The sequence below is a fragment of the Vicugna pacos genome, chromosome 2 (genome assembly GCF_048564905.1).
Source record: "Vicugna pacos chromosome 2, VicPac4, whole genome shotgun sequence".
Classification (NCBI taxonomy): domain Eukaryota; kingdom Metazoa; phylum Chordata; class Mammalia; order Artiodactyla; family Camelidae; genus Vicugna; species Vicugna pacos.
The window spans coordinates 47,510,191-47,528,064 of record NC_132988.1 but is presented as its reverse complement, the minus strand read 5'-3'; the positions used below and the strand labels follow the sequence as shown (position 1 = coordinate 47,528,064).

Sequence of the window (17,874 nt, the reverse complement as noted above, 5' to 3'; positions counted from 1 at the left end):
ACCAGGAGAGGAAATCTTGACAAATTAAAACTTTAATTACTCCCTCTAGTGGAGCTTTAAGTGTACAACTAGGCAGAGAAACAACTGGAAAAGCAGTCAGGTTGGAAAAGAAATAACCAGAAAAGGAATTTCCAAATCTTAGTATCTGTTTCACAAAAGGGACAAAAGATTAGCATCCAGAATTTAGAAATAACTTCTACAACTAAGAAAAAAGGCAACTCAATACAAAATGGGTCAAAGACAGGAACAGGTAATTCAAAGAAGAAATATGAATGATTTATAAATAGATGAAAAGATACCCAGTCTGATCACAGAAATGCAAATTAAAACCAAAATGAGACACTATTTAAAAAACTTAAAAGTCTGATAATGCCAAATACTGTTAATGAGGTAAGGCATCTGGAACCCTACTGCTGGTGGGAGAATATATCGTTACGACGTCTTTTGTAAACAATTTGGGAATACCTAATAAAGTAAAATAGGTGTGTAACTCACAATTTAGCAATCTGACTCAGGTATATACATAGCAGTATATACCCACATATACAAGGTACATAGAAAAATTTTAGTATGGACCCAAAAAAAGCAAAAAGTTAAAAACAACTTATTAACAGGAATACAAATAATGTTAAAGTCATACAAAGGACAGCTATAAAGCTATAAAAATAAATAAATCAGATTATTGATCTAGCCTAAGACATATCTTACTCATCTTCATGCAGATGTTTGAGATCATTACCTTACAGTCTTATGAATATTAACTAATGCGTCTGTAATCACCATGCTCTGGTCCTTTGGTCTCTCTGAAAAAAATCACTGAATTGTACAGAGTTGTATATGCTTCTTGAGAACTACTTCCTGATCAGTCAGGATTCCTATTCCAAGTCAAAAGAAGTAAGTTCTACTCAGGCACTACCTGCACTTTATCAGCTTTAATTTGGAGCAAAAGACTCTACCAGCTGTTTTGCTATTAACAGCTAATATCAGTAGCAACAGTATCATCATCAAGATAATACTGCTGACACTCACCACGGGTTAGTGAGTTAACATTGTTCAGGCAGGTCTTCTAAATATTCATGCAGAAAGTCAGAACTTGAATAATGTATGAGATATATCAACAAGTGGAAAAAGATGAACAAAGATGATTTTTGCCCAGTCCAAACTCAAACTTCGAGGAAGGCATTGTTGCTAGTGCAGGAGAAGTTATTATCTAGACAGCTGAAGGTCTGAAATAATGAGGGCACACTGATGAATCACAAGCTAAGTGGAGAGGCTTCTACTTAAACAGTATTCTGCTACTTAAATGTTCTTCTAAGCATGATTGGCTTGGTAACTTCTCTGAACAAATTTCCTGCAGTTACAAGACAAATCATAAGAGAAGAGCAAAATCCAACTACCTATATACATGCCTATGAACCAAAGGCAACACATATAATGTATTTATGGATTCATTCACTCCAAAAATACATGTTGATCACCTCCTCTGTGCCAGAAACTAAGCTGGGGAGTTAACTCGGAAGACATAAGTGAACAAAACAGACAGAATCTCTGCCCTCACAAAGACTGCATTTTAGCTAGAAGAAATTAACAACAAACATAATAAATAACTAAATTATTTGGCATGTCAGAAGTTGGTAGTTGTAATGGAAAAAGGAAAAAATTAAGTATGGAGGAGAAATGGGAGTACAGGAGGCAGGGTTAAAACTGTATAGGATGTTCTGAACAGAAATCAAAAAGTCAACTGATGAGCAAAGATCTAAGGAGGGAAAGAGTGTTCCAAGCTGGAGGACACAGTAGCTGTAAAGGCCCGAGGCAGGATTGTTCAGAGGAATTGTGAGAAGGCTGTATAGGGATGCGCGAGCAGGAAGAGCAGCAAGAGGAAAAGTCGGACATGAGATCAAAAACATACATGGGACCAGGGTCTAACTTTCATTTTAACGGACTCAATCTGTCTTAACATGCACAATGAATCAAAAAGGCATTAGGTACAATTACCTTATCCATAAACAACTGGCTTAATTTCAACTTTTTACAAACATTAATCAACACAGTTAATTTTTGTTTGGCACATAGCTTCTGTGCAATCTATGGTGTACACTTTTGCTGAAGACTAACCCACGCATACACACACTACATCATGAGTCTGGGTTTAAAAGGCAGTAAAAATCTGGCTGAAAATGGCAGAGAGAATACAAGTCTGTTTCCTCCTCCTCACTTCCACTCTAGCCACACTGGCCTCCTTTCTGTCACTCAGACACACTAAGCGTCCTTCCACCTCGGGGGCCTTTATACTTGCTGTTTCCTGTTGGGTCCCCCCTGGGCGGCCCTCACTTCCTTTGGGTCTTCTCTCAGGTACCACCTCCTAGCTGAGGCCTTCCCCCTCTCTGAATGGCAACAGTCCCACCCACCCCAGCCCCACCTGCTGCTTTATTTCTCTCCCACACACTTGTCGCCATCTGATGTACTATACTATCTCTCTGCCCAGAATAAAAGTCCCAGGAGAACTGTTGTCACTTTTACCACTGCTTTACCTGCAGGACTTAGAACATGGCCTGGCAAAAGTCAGGTACCCGAAACACGTGTACTGAACAAAACAGCCCTGCGACGGAAGGCTTAGTGTGGAAGCGACAAGGGCAACTAGAGCAGCTGCCGAGGTGGAATGGACCTGAGGCAGGATGAAGGCTGCGGGACCAGCCTGGAGAGGCGGGGCCAGGTTATGCAGGGTTGAGGAGCTACCTGAGGAAGTCTACATCTTACCCCTTTAGCAACAGGAAGCCATTAAAAGGGTCTCATATGGGCAAAAACGGTGCTGAGGGGAGTGTGAGATCTCGGGAGGCGATAGTGACACCAGGTGTATTCAGAGCAGAGCTGGCTGCCATCTAATCCTTTCATGACCCAGGAAGCTCTACGGTACCCAACAGACTAGTCTAACAGCAGGTGAGAGCAGCCTGAAAATGCCAGCACCTCCAGAGGGGACACAAATTTGTCAGGACTTCAAACAGGTAAACTACAAAGCTCAGAATCAGTAGTGGGTGGTCAGCAGCATCTATTATGAGCCACTGTAACTGCTGGATTAGGTGTCCATCACCCACCCCCGGAAGACTATACATCCTTTTAGAAAAAAGACCATATAATAATAAAAGCACCAGTAGTTATGATAATGTGATCACTATCCATTAGGCACAGGTCTAAGGTGAATGCACAAGAACTCTTTTAACCTCAACATGACCATGTGCAGGAGGGACTTCAATCATCTCTACTTGACAGACGAAGAAAGTGAGGTGCAGACACACAGAGGAACTCGCCCAAGGTCACATTATGAGTAAGTGGCAATCTGGCTCCAAAAGCCACGTTCTGAGTCACTTATTATGCTGCCTTGATCTTACATTTATATCTCATTTTTCTTTGTACACCCAAAACCTAATGCCCTGCCTAGCATATAAATCCTTAGTAAATGTTTAATGCAATAAACAAATACATGAACTCTAGTTATGCTCTGCCTGCTCTACGTTTTATGTCTCCGTTTTTGTCTTTTTCTAATTCAAGGACTTGGTTGTCCTTCCCCTCATCCATGCATCTTCTCCTACAGACAGTATCCCTTAAGCTTAACAGAAATGTTTTTGCCCTTTCGCTGCTAGGTCAAACAGAATGTCTACTTAGGCACCTGGGGAGTCAGAAAACCCGCCTTTTTGGTTTCAACAGGCATTCTCATTCTTAGCACATCACTTCAGAAGTGCCTCTTTTAACCAAGAATGTATCTATGTGGGTGGTCCAACTGCATCAAAGGCAGCCTGACTCTTTAGAAAACAATTTTCTTTTTTCTTTTCCTGTGAATGTTTATTCTACATGGGCAGCTGTTTTTCTGAGTTGGATACACCAAAGCCCCTTCTCAGATATTTTCCAAAAAACATCTTGGAATGTTATGCAAAATATTAAAATTAATAATTAAAATTAAAATACAAAAATTAAACATCCAAATAGACAGATGCTCTAATGGCTTTTATAAGGATAAAGGCAGCTGCTTCTCCCTGTCCCAAAACCTAGACTTCTGATTTGGAATATTCTAAATTTTCCTCACTAACCTGGAAGGAGTTACCACTTCCCAGGAGTGAGGAAATGTGAGAACAAAACAAAAAGGAGTAAGAAAGAAAGAAAAGCAAACAGTGTTATTCTGTAATAGGAATGCTGCTTTACCAATACTTAGCCATTGTTTTCATTGCTTCCCAATCAAAAATTATAAATCTAGATAGTAAATAATTAAGTCACCTAATTCAATTCACAAGTTTTGAAAGCTTTAATAATTTAAAAGGTTCATATGTTAAAGTTTAAAAAAACAAAATTCATGCTATCATATATGAATGTATATAAAAACATAACTTGTCATATTCTAAGAAATGACTGCAGATAAAGGAGATAAAATACTTTTCACTGACTCTTAATAGCCAAGCCCAGAAAAAGAAATGTGCTTGAAATGCCAAATGTGAGTGTTCTATCTGCCTAACGCCGAGAACCTGAGTATAGACATATATATAGTTTGAAAAAAAATTTATTGATACAATAAAACGCCACATTAAAAAAATTTTAAATTTACAAATCTCTCACACTGACATGTCCTCAGAACCAATTTAAATTCAAGTAGTTCACAGGATTTACAAGGCAATTTTTTCAGAAGACAGAGAAGTTTTACCATTATAACAAAAATGTTACCTGCGGGAGGGCACCGTAATTCCATATATAACCCTTGTGAGGAAAGATATTTGCCACATAGCGAAGCTTGCCATCCTTCAGATCTTGTTTAATGGGATTCAATGGCTCCTCTGTGGCAATCTAAGCGGATCATAGAAGAAAGGGGGAAGGGGGATGAGAAATGATTAATCCTAGATTCAAACAGTATTTTTTAAATCTGCCATTATCAGACTAAATATTCACATTCCAACTTACTGATTGAAGATACTTTAAAGTAAATAAGCCAGCTCTTATTTCTAATTTACCGTTCTGTATTAAAAAAAAAAAACAACTGGAGAGGAAACATCAGATTATATATTTAGGCACTCTATGATTTATGCACTCTTTACTTCTAACACAAATAATAAAAATTACTGAAATGGCAAGAGGATAAGGATTAATCAATTTGCTATTTGTTACTAATCTTGGGTCTTCTACCATCAATCTTACAATAAAGTTAACTTAAAGGTTTCTCACCAAGTGATTTCATTTCAAAGCTATCTTTCAATCAAACATATCCGAATTGCTATGCAAAAAGAAAAAAACCTATCCTACGAAGTATACAAAAAAATAACTGAAGCCATGTTTGAGTGAATAAACGCTGCTTAAATTAGGCAGCATCTCACAGGTTCTTGATCCTACACCCAGCTGGCCAGCATGATAAAACACTGTATCTAAAAGCAAGAGCAAAAGAAGAATCTGGTATCTTTATTTGTTCCTATTAAAGGATTAACAAAAAAATACTGCCAGGACTTTGTGAAATAACTGACAATTTTCCAAAGATGAAATCTGCGAAATAGATACTGACATAATAATCCTTAAATACTTGAAATAATACTTGCTATCTCATTCAATGTTGTAGGAGAAGGCTGAAATAACTCAGCCAACTAAGTGCCATAAATTAAAGTTCACTCAGAACTATAAGGGATCTTACCTACCTGAAGATGAAACTACAAAATTCTGAAAAGCAAAAGGGAAGTTCTTACTAGGTTCATGTTTCATGGAGGAAGAGGGGGAAGAAAGCTAACCAGGGCAACAGCAGATGATCTCAGCTAGTGCTCAGTAATCAAGAGCTGGCCAGGGAGATGCTTTCATTCCTGGCAGAGTAAAACAAAATCTAGAGAATTAAGCCCTTAGAAACTAAAACTGCCATCGGACCCAAGTATGTTTTAGTCGTGTCCTATGAACAAAACACATCTCAGAACCTTAGAAAACCCTGAAAATATTTGTCATTTTCAAAGACAGAGGAGTTGAGGAAAATTAAATTTATATGTGTATAACAAACTAGGCAGGCAAAAAATGGAAAACACTCTCTTTAAAGTGTAAATTCAGCTTTGAATAATATTTTGCTTTTTGTAATTAGATTCAAAGTAAATTCACAAGAATGTTTTCCACTGTTTTCATTATAAAAAAGGTGTCACCCATTCCAAATTCGAAATATTATGGCAAACAACTTGAAGCAAAGTTTTTGTATCATTATTAGTTCTCATTTCCATTTGATATTAAGAGAATATTTCCATACCTCCATTTTAGCATTTGTCCATCGAGGTACTTCTACAATCATATTAAACAAATTCTGCAATTTAAAAAAAAAACAAAGAGAAAAAATTTTAATTTAATCTATCCTTTATTTTTTCATTTATCTCCTGCACGGGACTGCTTTAGTCTTTTTCCCACAACAAACGATTAGAGTCTGCATCAAATGTCTGCCTATGCCTTTTAAATTTCTTCTAAAATATTAGAGAAGTTGGTGAAAACACAACAAAGTTTATGCCCAATCACGTCACCTGACCACCATTGCACAGTGTTAGAAGTTGCTACATTTCTGGAAATATCTTTCCCAAAGTCATGACAGAACTAGAATGGAGTCAGGAAACTTGTGTCAATTTCTATTTTCTAACTAAAATAGGAGTGAGAGCTGAATGTCTTTTCCAGTCTACAAAATCAGTGTGATAATTTCCGTCCTCACTCCACAGAAGGCTGTTGTGAAGATCAGTTACATAATTCAAATAAAAATACAGACAATTATGAAGTAAAAGATTTTGAAAATTAAAAAAACAATATTTAAATCCAAGTTATTATAGTCATAATTAAAATTAAGTCTATCGGTATAGGTGGTTATAAAGCTTACCAAGAATTTCGAAGTTTAGCGTGCATATCTAGTGCTCTCTGGTTCCCTACAGTACAAAAGGACCACTGCTTCTTCTTCTATTTCTGAACTTTGCAGAGTGTTTAAAACAAAGGATACTCTAGGCCATGGAGAGTAAAACTAACTTCCTACAGTAATGGCCTTACAAAGAGAAAGCACAGTTAAAGCTGACCTGCATGCCATTTTGGTATCAGTAACTTAACAACTTAACAAAGCAATGGTTTAAAAGTCCCACTCCAAGCGTGGTCATGGACCAGGGCTAGTTTGCAAGCTGGTTGTTACTGGTTTACTTAGAAACATTTATAGCAACTTGACGGAGCAATTTTTATGACTGTTGAACCTAATAATAAAAATTTGGTACCTGAATTACACTTCTCTAATAATTCATTTTGACTGTAGTTTTAAAGTATCAGTTCACAACAGATTAGAAATGAACATACCAAAAAACTAGTCCTACACCACAGATCACTTGTGTGATTGAAGCGATTAAATATTCTTACTCTCAATTGTGTCACACATAAAAATCACCTGGAGTGCTTTAACTGATTAAAAAAGAGAAGAAAGATTTCTAGAGCCCCACCTCCCACATATTTGAATTCAATGGTTCTGGGGTGGAACAGGGCATTGCTTATTTTGAAAAGCTTTCCAGGCAATTTTAATATGCAGCCAGAGCTGAGAACCTCTGGTTTAAAGCACTGCTAAACAGTATCTGGGGCTTTCTTAATGAAACATGAATGAAATTAATTCGAAGAATGCCATTTACACAATTAAATAGACATAGAAATAGAAATCGAGCCACAAAAGTAATGATGGTTTTCAAGTTCTTCTAGATAGGGCTGAAGTTTACCAATGACAAAACGGCAGCCTCATAATGAGACAGAGAACAAAGCTGAGAAGGAATTCTCGACAATTGCTCCTCAGAAGTATGTCTCATACCTATCCTAGCAACCTTATACACAAGCCTGCTGTTATGTTTCATTTTCTATGCTCTTTCATGAGCTACCCCAGCACCTGTTTAAATATGTCTGAAGTAGCCGTTAAAAAGAAAAACCTAAGTAAATGGCAGATGTTCACATAATTTATTCATCCTGGAAAGTCTGGCTATAAGAGAACAAATGCATGCAGATGAATACTCAGAGGTGACAGAGAAGACAAAGCTAGTGACAATCCTTCTGCACAACGACACCTACCAAACCCGCTCACGGAAACCTCAATTAGGCCAAAAGAACAATGGATCAGGTCTGAACTTTAAGCTGCAAACCACACTGTCCCTCATCATTTGTTCCTGATCACTGAGAGTGCATTTCCAGCCTGCCTTTCGTCTCTCCGGCTACAGTGCATACGACCTGTAATTTTTCAAAGCTGATGTTAGTCTGGTTACCCACAGATCAGTGTTAATTATAAACCATAACTGGCCTGCTGAAATTTATTAGAAAATCACAAAAATGCAAGGGGATGTGTTTCATTCAGAAAGTTGGGTATGGCTCAGGGACACTGACCTCCTCCTTCAGTTTTTTTCTTTCTCTATTTTTCCCTTCTATTTTTATTGCAGGAAAAAAAAGATATGAAAAAGCAGTCAGCAGATTTTATGTACTTGGGAAAAAATGAGAGAAAATCACCCTTCCAGCCTCTTTGTATCTCTTAAAACATCAAATTTTGTATTTGACACTAAAACCGAAGGCAACAAAAGCTAAAATAAACAAGTGGAACTACATTAAACTAAAAGGCTTCTGCACAGCAAAAGAAACCATTAATAAAATGAAAAGACAACCTATGGAATGGAAGACAATATACGCATATCATACATCTGTTAAGGGAATAATATCCAAAATACATAAAAATCTCAACAGCAAAAATAAATTTTTTTGATTAAAAAATGGGCATAGGACGTGAGTAGACAGTTTTCCAAAGAAGACATACAACTGACCAGTACCACTACTCATCAGGGAAATGCAAATCAAAACCATGATGAGATATCAGCTCATGTCTATTAGAATGGTTACCATCAAAAAAGACAAGAAATAACAAGTATTGGTGAAAATGTGGAGAAAAGGGAATCCGTGTGCACTGGTTTGGGCGAATGTTGGTGGGAATGTAAATTGGTACAGCCACTATGACAAACAGTATGAAGGTTCCTCAGAAAATTAAAAACAGAGCTACTACATGATCCAGTAATCCCACTTTGCGGTATTCATCTGAAGGAAATACAAACAGGATATTGAGGAGACACCTGCACTCCCATGCCCATTACAGCATTATTCACAATTGCCAAGACATGACAGCAACCTAAGTGCCCGTCAACAAATGAATGAGTAAAGAAGGTGTTGTATACATACAAAGGAATATTATTGAACCATGAGAAAGAAGGAAATCCTGCCATTTGCAATAGGATGGACGGAACTTTAGGACCTCATGCTCACTGACATAAGCCAGAGAAAGACAAATACTGCATGGCATCACTTATATATGGAATCTTAAAAAAGAAAGAGAAAAAGGCCAAACTCACAGAAACAGAGTAGAAAAGTGGCTGTCGGGGGCTGGAGGACAGAAGAAATAGGACACAATTTAAAAAAAAAATAAGGTAGTCTCTGACATATAAACTACATTCTAAGAATTAAATTTTAATTTGGCTGTATGGACTCAGAATACATTTTCCCCAGTAAACCAACTGCTTCCAGGTTAACACACAAAGTCACAAAGTCTCCATGAACCTATGAAGACCTGAGTTCCTGAATGTCTATTCACCCAACATCAGGGCAGTGGATCTCAAACTTCAGTGCATACAGAATGCTCTGAAACACTTGTTAAACATGTAAACTAACCAGTCCTCATCAAGCAGAGATTCTGATGTAATAGATATGGAATGGGCCAGGAATCTGAAATTTTAGCAAGTGCCCCAAGTGGATCCAATGTAGATGGCTTACAGACCATTCTGACAAACATTAGTTTAGGAAAATACAAGACCAGGCAAAGGTGGCAGGAATTAAACAGCCCCTCAGCTATTGTTGGAAGTGGATTCAAAGGCTGGGGTCATAGTTTCAGCCAGACTAGAGACTAGATGACAAAAAGGATGAGAAGGGAAAAGAAGGCTAAAGAAGGTGGCAGGAAAAGCTGTCTGGCATCAGAAAGATAAAAAGGTGCTGACAGCAAGAGACGGGATGACAGACATCAGTCAAATGTTTAGTCCTAAGCAAGAACTATGAAAGGTTTGACAGCCACATATTTAAAAGATATATTTAGAATGTTATTTGGTTTAGCATATAGTTGGTATAACTATTTTTTCTTCTCCTCTACCCCTAAAAAAATTGTTCCTGGATCCTAAAACAGCCTCTGAAACCATCTTTTTCCTTTATAATAAAAAGATGATAAACTGACCGATTTTCATACCTTTACTTTAGACCATCCACAATGGTAAATAATAACTTCCTACTAATATCTGGGTTCATTTCCTGATTCTCTATGGTCTTTCACTTATAAAATGAAATGGTAAAGAAGCAACTAGAATATCAGATTTACTAACAGAAAGTAGATAGCGGTTACCAGGGGCTGGGTAGAAGCGGAAATGGAGAGCTAGGGCTTGCTGGGTGCAGAGGTTCAGTTGGGAAGATGAAAAAGTTCTGCAAATGGATGGTGGTGACATGTACAACATGTTAAAATACTTAATGTCACTGAACTGTACATTTAAAAAGTGTGCAATAAATAAAACAGTAAATGTTACGTATATTTTACCACAAGGGAAAAAAAAAAGTGAAATGGTAATATCATCCCCAGCTGCCCTAAAGAGATGCTACAGAAGAAGAAAAACATCAGAATATACATGAAAGTTTTGCAGGGAGAATAATTCAGAAGCACTTTACAAATGCAAACTATCATCAAGGTCTTTAAAGACAACGGAAGTGATACACACACATAAAAACCTTTAGATATACCTCATAGTCATCATTTCGTGCCCTCTTTGTAGGAATGCCATTTGCCTATAAAAGAAAAAATGGTATTTATGATTGTAATATTTCATGAAAGAATACAGCTGCACTGACTGCAAAGCAATGAAAATATGCCTATTGTGTAAACATTCTACTACAGAGGCTTCCAGAAACCTGATTCCACAGAGAATCCACCAAATGTCCAGTGCGTTTTCCTCTCGGCAATTACATCCCCAGTGCCTGAGCATCCAAGTGTTCCATTAAGCAAATTATCAGAAAAGCTAAATCTCTTTTAAGTATATTTTCCTAGTTTTTATAAAATAAGCAAAGGCTCTGTTCAGTCTTCATGGAAAAGACTGGCAGTTTCCAGTGATTACGCTTAAAACAGTCATTTCATTATTGAAATGAAACTCCAGGGAGCGTGACTAACAAGCCATGAAAGTACCCGACTGCACCTACTGCCTGTGAATTCCACCAAGGTGTGATTACTATGCCGCCATCAAGCACTTTCAAATTAAAACAGAATACGTGGTGGGCTGAGAAGAAAAATTATGCCATTTACAAATGTTCACACATTATACGTAACTTTTCCACACCAAAAGGACGGAAACAAAACAAATAGAAAAGTAATTATTTCAAGTCAGTCCTGAAACATGGAATCTATTCCTAAAATCCCACATCCTAAAGTAGAAGGTGCAACAGTTCTAATCATTATGACTGGGAACTATTTACACAACCACTGCGTGTACCAACCTCCATGTGCCCAGAATTCACTGGACTGCCTGTTAACATTTTGTCCTGCCCTAGCCTCAACTTTGCCTAATCCTAAGTCTCATGTTCCCCAAAACTGGTCCTCCTTAGGCAGAATATCATGCCCACTGGGATGATTCTAGACCACTCTTCACCCTACCTCCACCCCTGCCCACTACATGATTCCCTCAAGTATTATTGTTACTGTTGTTGTCGGGTACACAGATTTTGTCATGGTACAGCCCCACGGGAGGCAGCACCCACCAGTCCCTTCTACCTTCATCACTCTGTTCTAGTTTTCCAGCATTTAACATGATGACTGACTGACTGATTTTGGGGTTTCGTTAGTCTCATCTGGCTGAGCGGGAACTGTATCTACCTTACTCACCACTGAACTTCAGTGCTTGGAATACTGTCTGGCTCACAATAAGTATGCAATCAATGGCTGTTTACTGAATGAATAAATTAATGAACAAATGAATAGATGAATGTGTATGCTTTTAGCCAAAAATAGAGGTGTTGGGAGACGTGAGATATTTAGGTTGGATCACTGGCCAAAACAAAACACACGGACATGGACACACACACACACACTCACAGAGACACACACAGCAGTGTGGAGTTCTTTCTGTCCTCTCACTGGGTTCCTCTCTCTCTCCAGACAATGTGACTCCTTGTCCTGTAGCTGAACACCCCTTGTCCTGTAGCTGAACACTCCTTGAAAGTAATGAGCTACAAGGATTATACAAGGGCAGTTAAGACACAGGCCCCTGCTGCTGAGCATCCTTATTCTCAGCTCTTTCCGGGAGAATTATTTCTAGAAAGTTCTACTAGTGTTATAGGAAATAATTACTTGTAAATATGTTTGTAAATAATAGTTTAGAATAAAATATCTTTACTTTTGCTTTTTTTTTAACCTATATCAAGTCACCCATTATCGATTGTCTTCTTGACCTCAAACCTTTAAAATGTCCTTTAAAATGAAGCCTGAAGAAATGTTGAAAAAAGAAAAAAGACACAGGCTATGGAGTTAGAGCATCTAAGTTCAAATCTCACCCTCACAATAGATAGATTTGTGACCAAGGGCAAGGCACTTAACCTCATTAGCAAAAACAGGGTGACACCAGTAGCTCTGGACACACTGACACAGTGCCAGCCAAGTGCTGAGCGCCCTACTGGGCTCGGCACTGGCAGCACTCAGGAAGTCTCCACTATTCTCCTCCCCATCGCCATGACTATGGACAGTCCGGCCTCTGCAGGGCTGGAGGGCAGCATAAATCCCATGCTGGCGGTCCACAACCTTAGGATGTCGCCCGGTATTTGGCCCCGGAGGTATCATCAAAAAGGTCAAAACACCTTTGCATCTGAAGCAGTTTCCCACTTCTTCACTGGGCTCTGCCCCTACCTGATCCCCCTACTGTGTAATCTAAACCTGAATGCAGGCCTGGTTATTTACTTGACAGTCGTGCCCCTTAATAAATCTGGTACTGAAATAGACCAATTAGCTGCTTGGATTTTAAAGAAAGAGCTCCCAACTTGGCGGTGATTACTAACATCCACTGTCAGCTCTGCCATCTCGCCAACCGGGCAGGGGAGCCCTCCAAACGCTCCCACAACTGAGCCCAGCTCCGCTTCAGCAGCAGAGCTCCCACTCCTACCCAACCTCCCGCCCTTCCACCCACACACCTTCAAGTACTCTTCGGTTCTAAGAGAATAGCCGGCCACAGACTACCATTCTTCCAGCTGTACTCTTCTAGCACCTGTTTCACACAGTGGTTAAAGAGCATGAGTTCCCTTGTCTGAAATGCTGGTTCAAAACCCGGTCCTGTCATTTACCAGCCATCTGACCTCAGACACGTCAATAACATGCCTCAGCTCCAGTGTCCTTGGAGATAATAACAGCAGCTCATAAGGACTAAGTAACATGGCACATGTTCACATGGTGGCTAGCCAACAGAAAATAATCCACAAATGTTAGCTATCTTACTATTACTAATATTATTATTATTATTATTAAAAATAACCCTCTTGTTAACCTAAATTCTTAACCTTAAATCTTTATTTCCTACCAGATCTAAGCTTTGTGGACTGCTAACACCTCTTTCTCCTAAAGTCCTCCTGGAAGAATCCTACTCTTACACAAAGTCCAATTCAGGAATGAGGGTTACAATCCTGTTGTTAAAGCTCCATTGCCCTTCTTGACTTCTGACCACTTTCCTTCCTTTCGAGATGCTTGCAAAGAGCATTTGATGGTGATTCTAGAAGTATATATTTTCATGCCCAAAACAAGTTAAAACAATACCTCTTTAGAGTCCACCTTCAGAGGAATATCATGAAAGGGGGAAATGTAGTGACCAGCTACATTCTCTGCAAAAGAAAAACAAACAAAAACAAAAAAACAGGATTAAAGCAATGGACTATCTTGTTCTTTAAAGCAACTATACTCTTATCCACTTTCAAATTTTAAGTAAGTTTTTAATACTTCTTTTTTCCAAAATTAACTTTAACTCCCAATTTAAAATTTAATTCAACTTTTAAAACTTGCTCCAATCTGATGGCCAAAGAGAAAAACAGGAGTCCCCTGCCTTATCCACAGGGATGCATTCTAAGACCTTAGTGGATGCAAAACCGTGGATAGTACCAAACCCTACATATGATACATTTTTTTCCTATATATACATACCTATGATCAAGTTTAATTTATAAATTAGGCACAGTAAGAGACTGTCTGAATTTCCAGCATCACTACTCCTGAGCTCCTAAGGGTGACCTGAACACAAGCTCTGTGACGCCTGGGCAGTCAGTTTTATAACCAAGGTGTCTGCTAAGGCTGACAAAGGGATGATTCACACCCAGGACCAGGACAAAACAGGACAGCATCAAATTTCATCACAGCTGCTCAGAATGGTGTGGCCCGCAATTGAAAACTTATGAAATATTTTCTTCTGGAATTTTCCACTTAACATTTTCAGACCATAGTTGCCCACTAAAACTGTGGACAGCACAACTGCAGCTAAGGGGGACTACTGTATACACCAAATCAACTGTATTTGGGTTGCTGAAGCCATTTGCCTCTCCTTGTGGCTTAAAACATCCAAAGCAGAAAATGTCTAAATTAGACTAAAGCCTCAAATATGAAAAATCTTACTTTTAAAAAGAGACTCATTAATAAGTGAACTGTGTTGAAACTGATGTCAGTTTCCCTAAGGGAAACATAACAACAGAATTCCCAATTGCCATCTACAAGCCACATGAACAGAGGTTTAAAGGTCCTACCAAGAAACATCATTTGTTCCACTCAAAGTGATAAGAATGCTAGTATTAAGGTAAGCTTGAAACACAAACAGATTTCAATAATAGAAATTATTTTATTCTCATTGCATACTGAAATGTATATTTTAAATACCTTTAAAAGTACATATTATTTGAATAAAACACAATAACCCGATAAGCACTTCTAGTGGAAAGCATCTGCTTTAGGAAGCGAGGCTGAAGCCAGCCACCGAAAACTCACGTCGTGATTTTCTAAGTCAGGGTATGTTTTACTTCTCACTTTCTACTTCTCTGGCCTAATTTTTAAATTTAGACTTTAAAATGTTTTAATAAATAAGATGAAGACTGATACTGCAATAGCAAAGAGTACACTTAGTACCCAAATCTTTGTTTCTAAATACCAATTCTCCAACAAAAAGAACTAGGGCTTCCTGAAGAAGTGGCTGATCCTAAGGTTGGGGCGAAGAACATACAAGATGACCCTGGAACATCTTGTAGTACCAGAAACCAACCAAGCACTCAAAAAACAAAAGGTTGGAGGTACGTCAAAGGGAAATGGAGCCAACACGAAAGAGCTCCCAAAGGCCAAGGCTGGAACAAGTTGAGCAACAAGATAAATGGACTATGGACATACATTGGTGGTAGTGTGAGATTGGTTCCAGACTACTGCAATTAAGCAAATATCGCAATAAAGCAAGTCACACAGATTTTTTGGTTCCCCAGCACATATAAAAATTATGTTTACACTATACTGTAGTCTATTAAGTGTGCAATAATATTATGTCTAAAAAAAGTACATATCTTAATTTAAAAATACTTTATGCTAAGAAGTACTATCATCTGAGCCTTCAGTGAGTTGTAACAGTGACAACAAAGACCACTGATCACAGATTATCATGACAAATATAATAATGATGAAAAGTCTGAAATCTCAAAATGTGACACAGAGACAGAAGTGAGCAAATGCTGTTGGAAAATTGTCACTGATAGACTTGCTCAGCACAGGGTTGCCACAAACCTTCTGTTTGTAAAAAATGCAGTCTCTTCAAAGTACAATAAAGCAAAGTGCAATAAAATGCAGTACGCCTATATTGAACTACAGCCCAAAGTATACAATAAATACACGAGTCCACAGTAATACAAATAAGTGATTGTATAAATAAATAAATGAGGGGAAAGAGACAAATGTTTCTCTCAGAAAAGTTCTAAACAATATATGTAGATGTTCTCCCCTCCAAGAAATGAAGCTTACCCCGACCCCCTGAATGTGGGTGGACTGGATTTAGTGACTTGCTTCCAAAGAATAGACTGTGGAAAGGGAAAAACATTTCCATGGAGAAACCTGACAAGCAGTACTCTTAACCAAGTGATCAAGGTTAGCATCACCCGTGATAAGTCATGTTCACAGCAGGTACTTCCTGATATGCTGTGATGAGAAGGGTACTTCACTTCTGTCGTATTCTTCCCCCAAACCCATAGCCTGTCTCATCATGAGAAAAATATTAGACACACCCAAGTCGTGTGACATTCTACAAAGCACTTAATCAATCCTGTTCAAGTTTCAGGGTCATCAAAAAAAAAAAATAAGGAAAGACTGAGAAGTTGTCAGATGGGAGGAGACCAAGGAAATAAGATTAAACGCAATGTGGTACCCTGAATTGGATCCCAGAACAGGGGGAAAAAAACAAAAAAACCCCAAAAACCTTAATGGAAAAACCAGTGATACTCAAATAAAATGTGGAGCTCAGCTAATAGTGTGTACCAATGTTGATTTCTTAGCCTTGACAAATGTACACTTGTACATTTGGTAATGAAGATGTTAACATTAGAAAAAGTAGTAAGATATATTGGAATTATGTACTATCTTTATAACCTTGCCAAATCTAAAATTATTCCAAAATAAAGTTTATGTAAACAAAAACAAGCCATGGCTTCAGTCCAATAAAATCAGAAGTCTATAACTTAACAATGGCCTCCATTCCACTAAAATTTTATTTCCTCTTCTCAAGCTGTGTGCGTTTTCCTTAGCACTTAGAAGTAGACTAAGGTTCTTGAAGGAGATTTTTCTGCTGTTTGTTTTTGTTTGTTCTGTTATGCACTCTGCTGAATCCCCAGTATCCAGGAAAGTACCCACCACTTAGTAGGAATTCAAAAAATATGTGCTGAGCAAATATCTCTATTACTATTTCATTTTTTTCTTACGAGCTGTTAACATAATTTTTCTTTTCCCAGCCTAGCAACAAGGTAACTCATGAAGGATACTGGTGCACAAAGTAGGATAAAGCACACAAGAGAAAAATGAGAAAAACAGACAAGTGGCAAAGGATATAAAACTCTTTTTATGATCTATATAGCTCTTTTGCATAGGATGAAAGGTTCATAGGTTAAAAAGGATGCACCTTAAAAAAAAATTCTCTTTTGAATATCACATATTTCAAATTCTCTACCTGATTTTAAACTCATCTACGAGCAACACAAGAACAGAAGAAATGAAATTTATCAGTTTGTTGCATGATTATTTACTTTTCTATAAATAAAAATATACTTAAGTGGGTCACATTTACATATTTTTTATTAAAATAAAATATAGTGGTGGGAATTGAAAATGGTATAGCAACTTTGGAAGACAGTTGGCAATTTCTTATAAAGTTAAACATATGACCCAGAAATCCTACTATTAAGTACTTAACCAGAAAAAAATGAAAATTTATGTTCACACAAAAACTTCTAAGTGTATGTTTATAGCAGCTTTATTCAAAATCACAAAACTGGAAGCAACCCAAATGTCCAACTGGTAAATGGACAAAGAAACTGTTACATCCACACAATGGTGTTTTACTCAATAGTATATTAGTCCACAATAAGAAGGAGTGAACTACTGATATACACAACAAAATGGAAAAATCTAAAACGCTTTATGCCAAGTGAAAGAAGCTAGACTCAAAAAATTTCATTTGGATGACTTTCTAGAAAAGGCAAAACTGTAAGAATAAAGAACAGATCAGTGGTTGCCAGAGGTTGAGGGCAGAGGGGGAGGTAACTCTAAAGAGACAG

At 37.8% G+C, this 17,874-nt stretch overlaps 1 protein-coding gene across 3 annotated transcripts in view; it reads right to left on the bottom strand.

Annotated features, from left to right (window-relative positions):
- PPA2 (inorganic pyrophosphatase 2) overlaps nt 1-17,874 on the bottom strand; it is a 152,197-nt gene that overhangs the window by 47,799 nt on the left and 86,524 nt on the right. For 2 of the 3 annotated variants that reach the window (XM_072939387.1, XM_072939376.1), the window contains 4 exons: nt 13,850-13,914; nt 10,804-10,848; nt 6,248-6,301; nt 4,708-4,827 (listed from right to left, as the gene is read on the bottom strand). In XM_072939387.1, coding sequence (XP_072795488.1) covers nt 4,708-4,827; nt 6,248-6,301; nt 10,804-10,848; nt 13,850-13,914 — 284 coding nt within the window. The remainder of the gene's footprint in view (nt 1-4,707; nt 4,828-6,247; nt 6,302-10,803; nt 10,849-13,849; nt 13,915-17,874) is intronic. The other variant, XM_072939379.1, reaches the window with a different exon arrangement.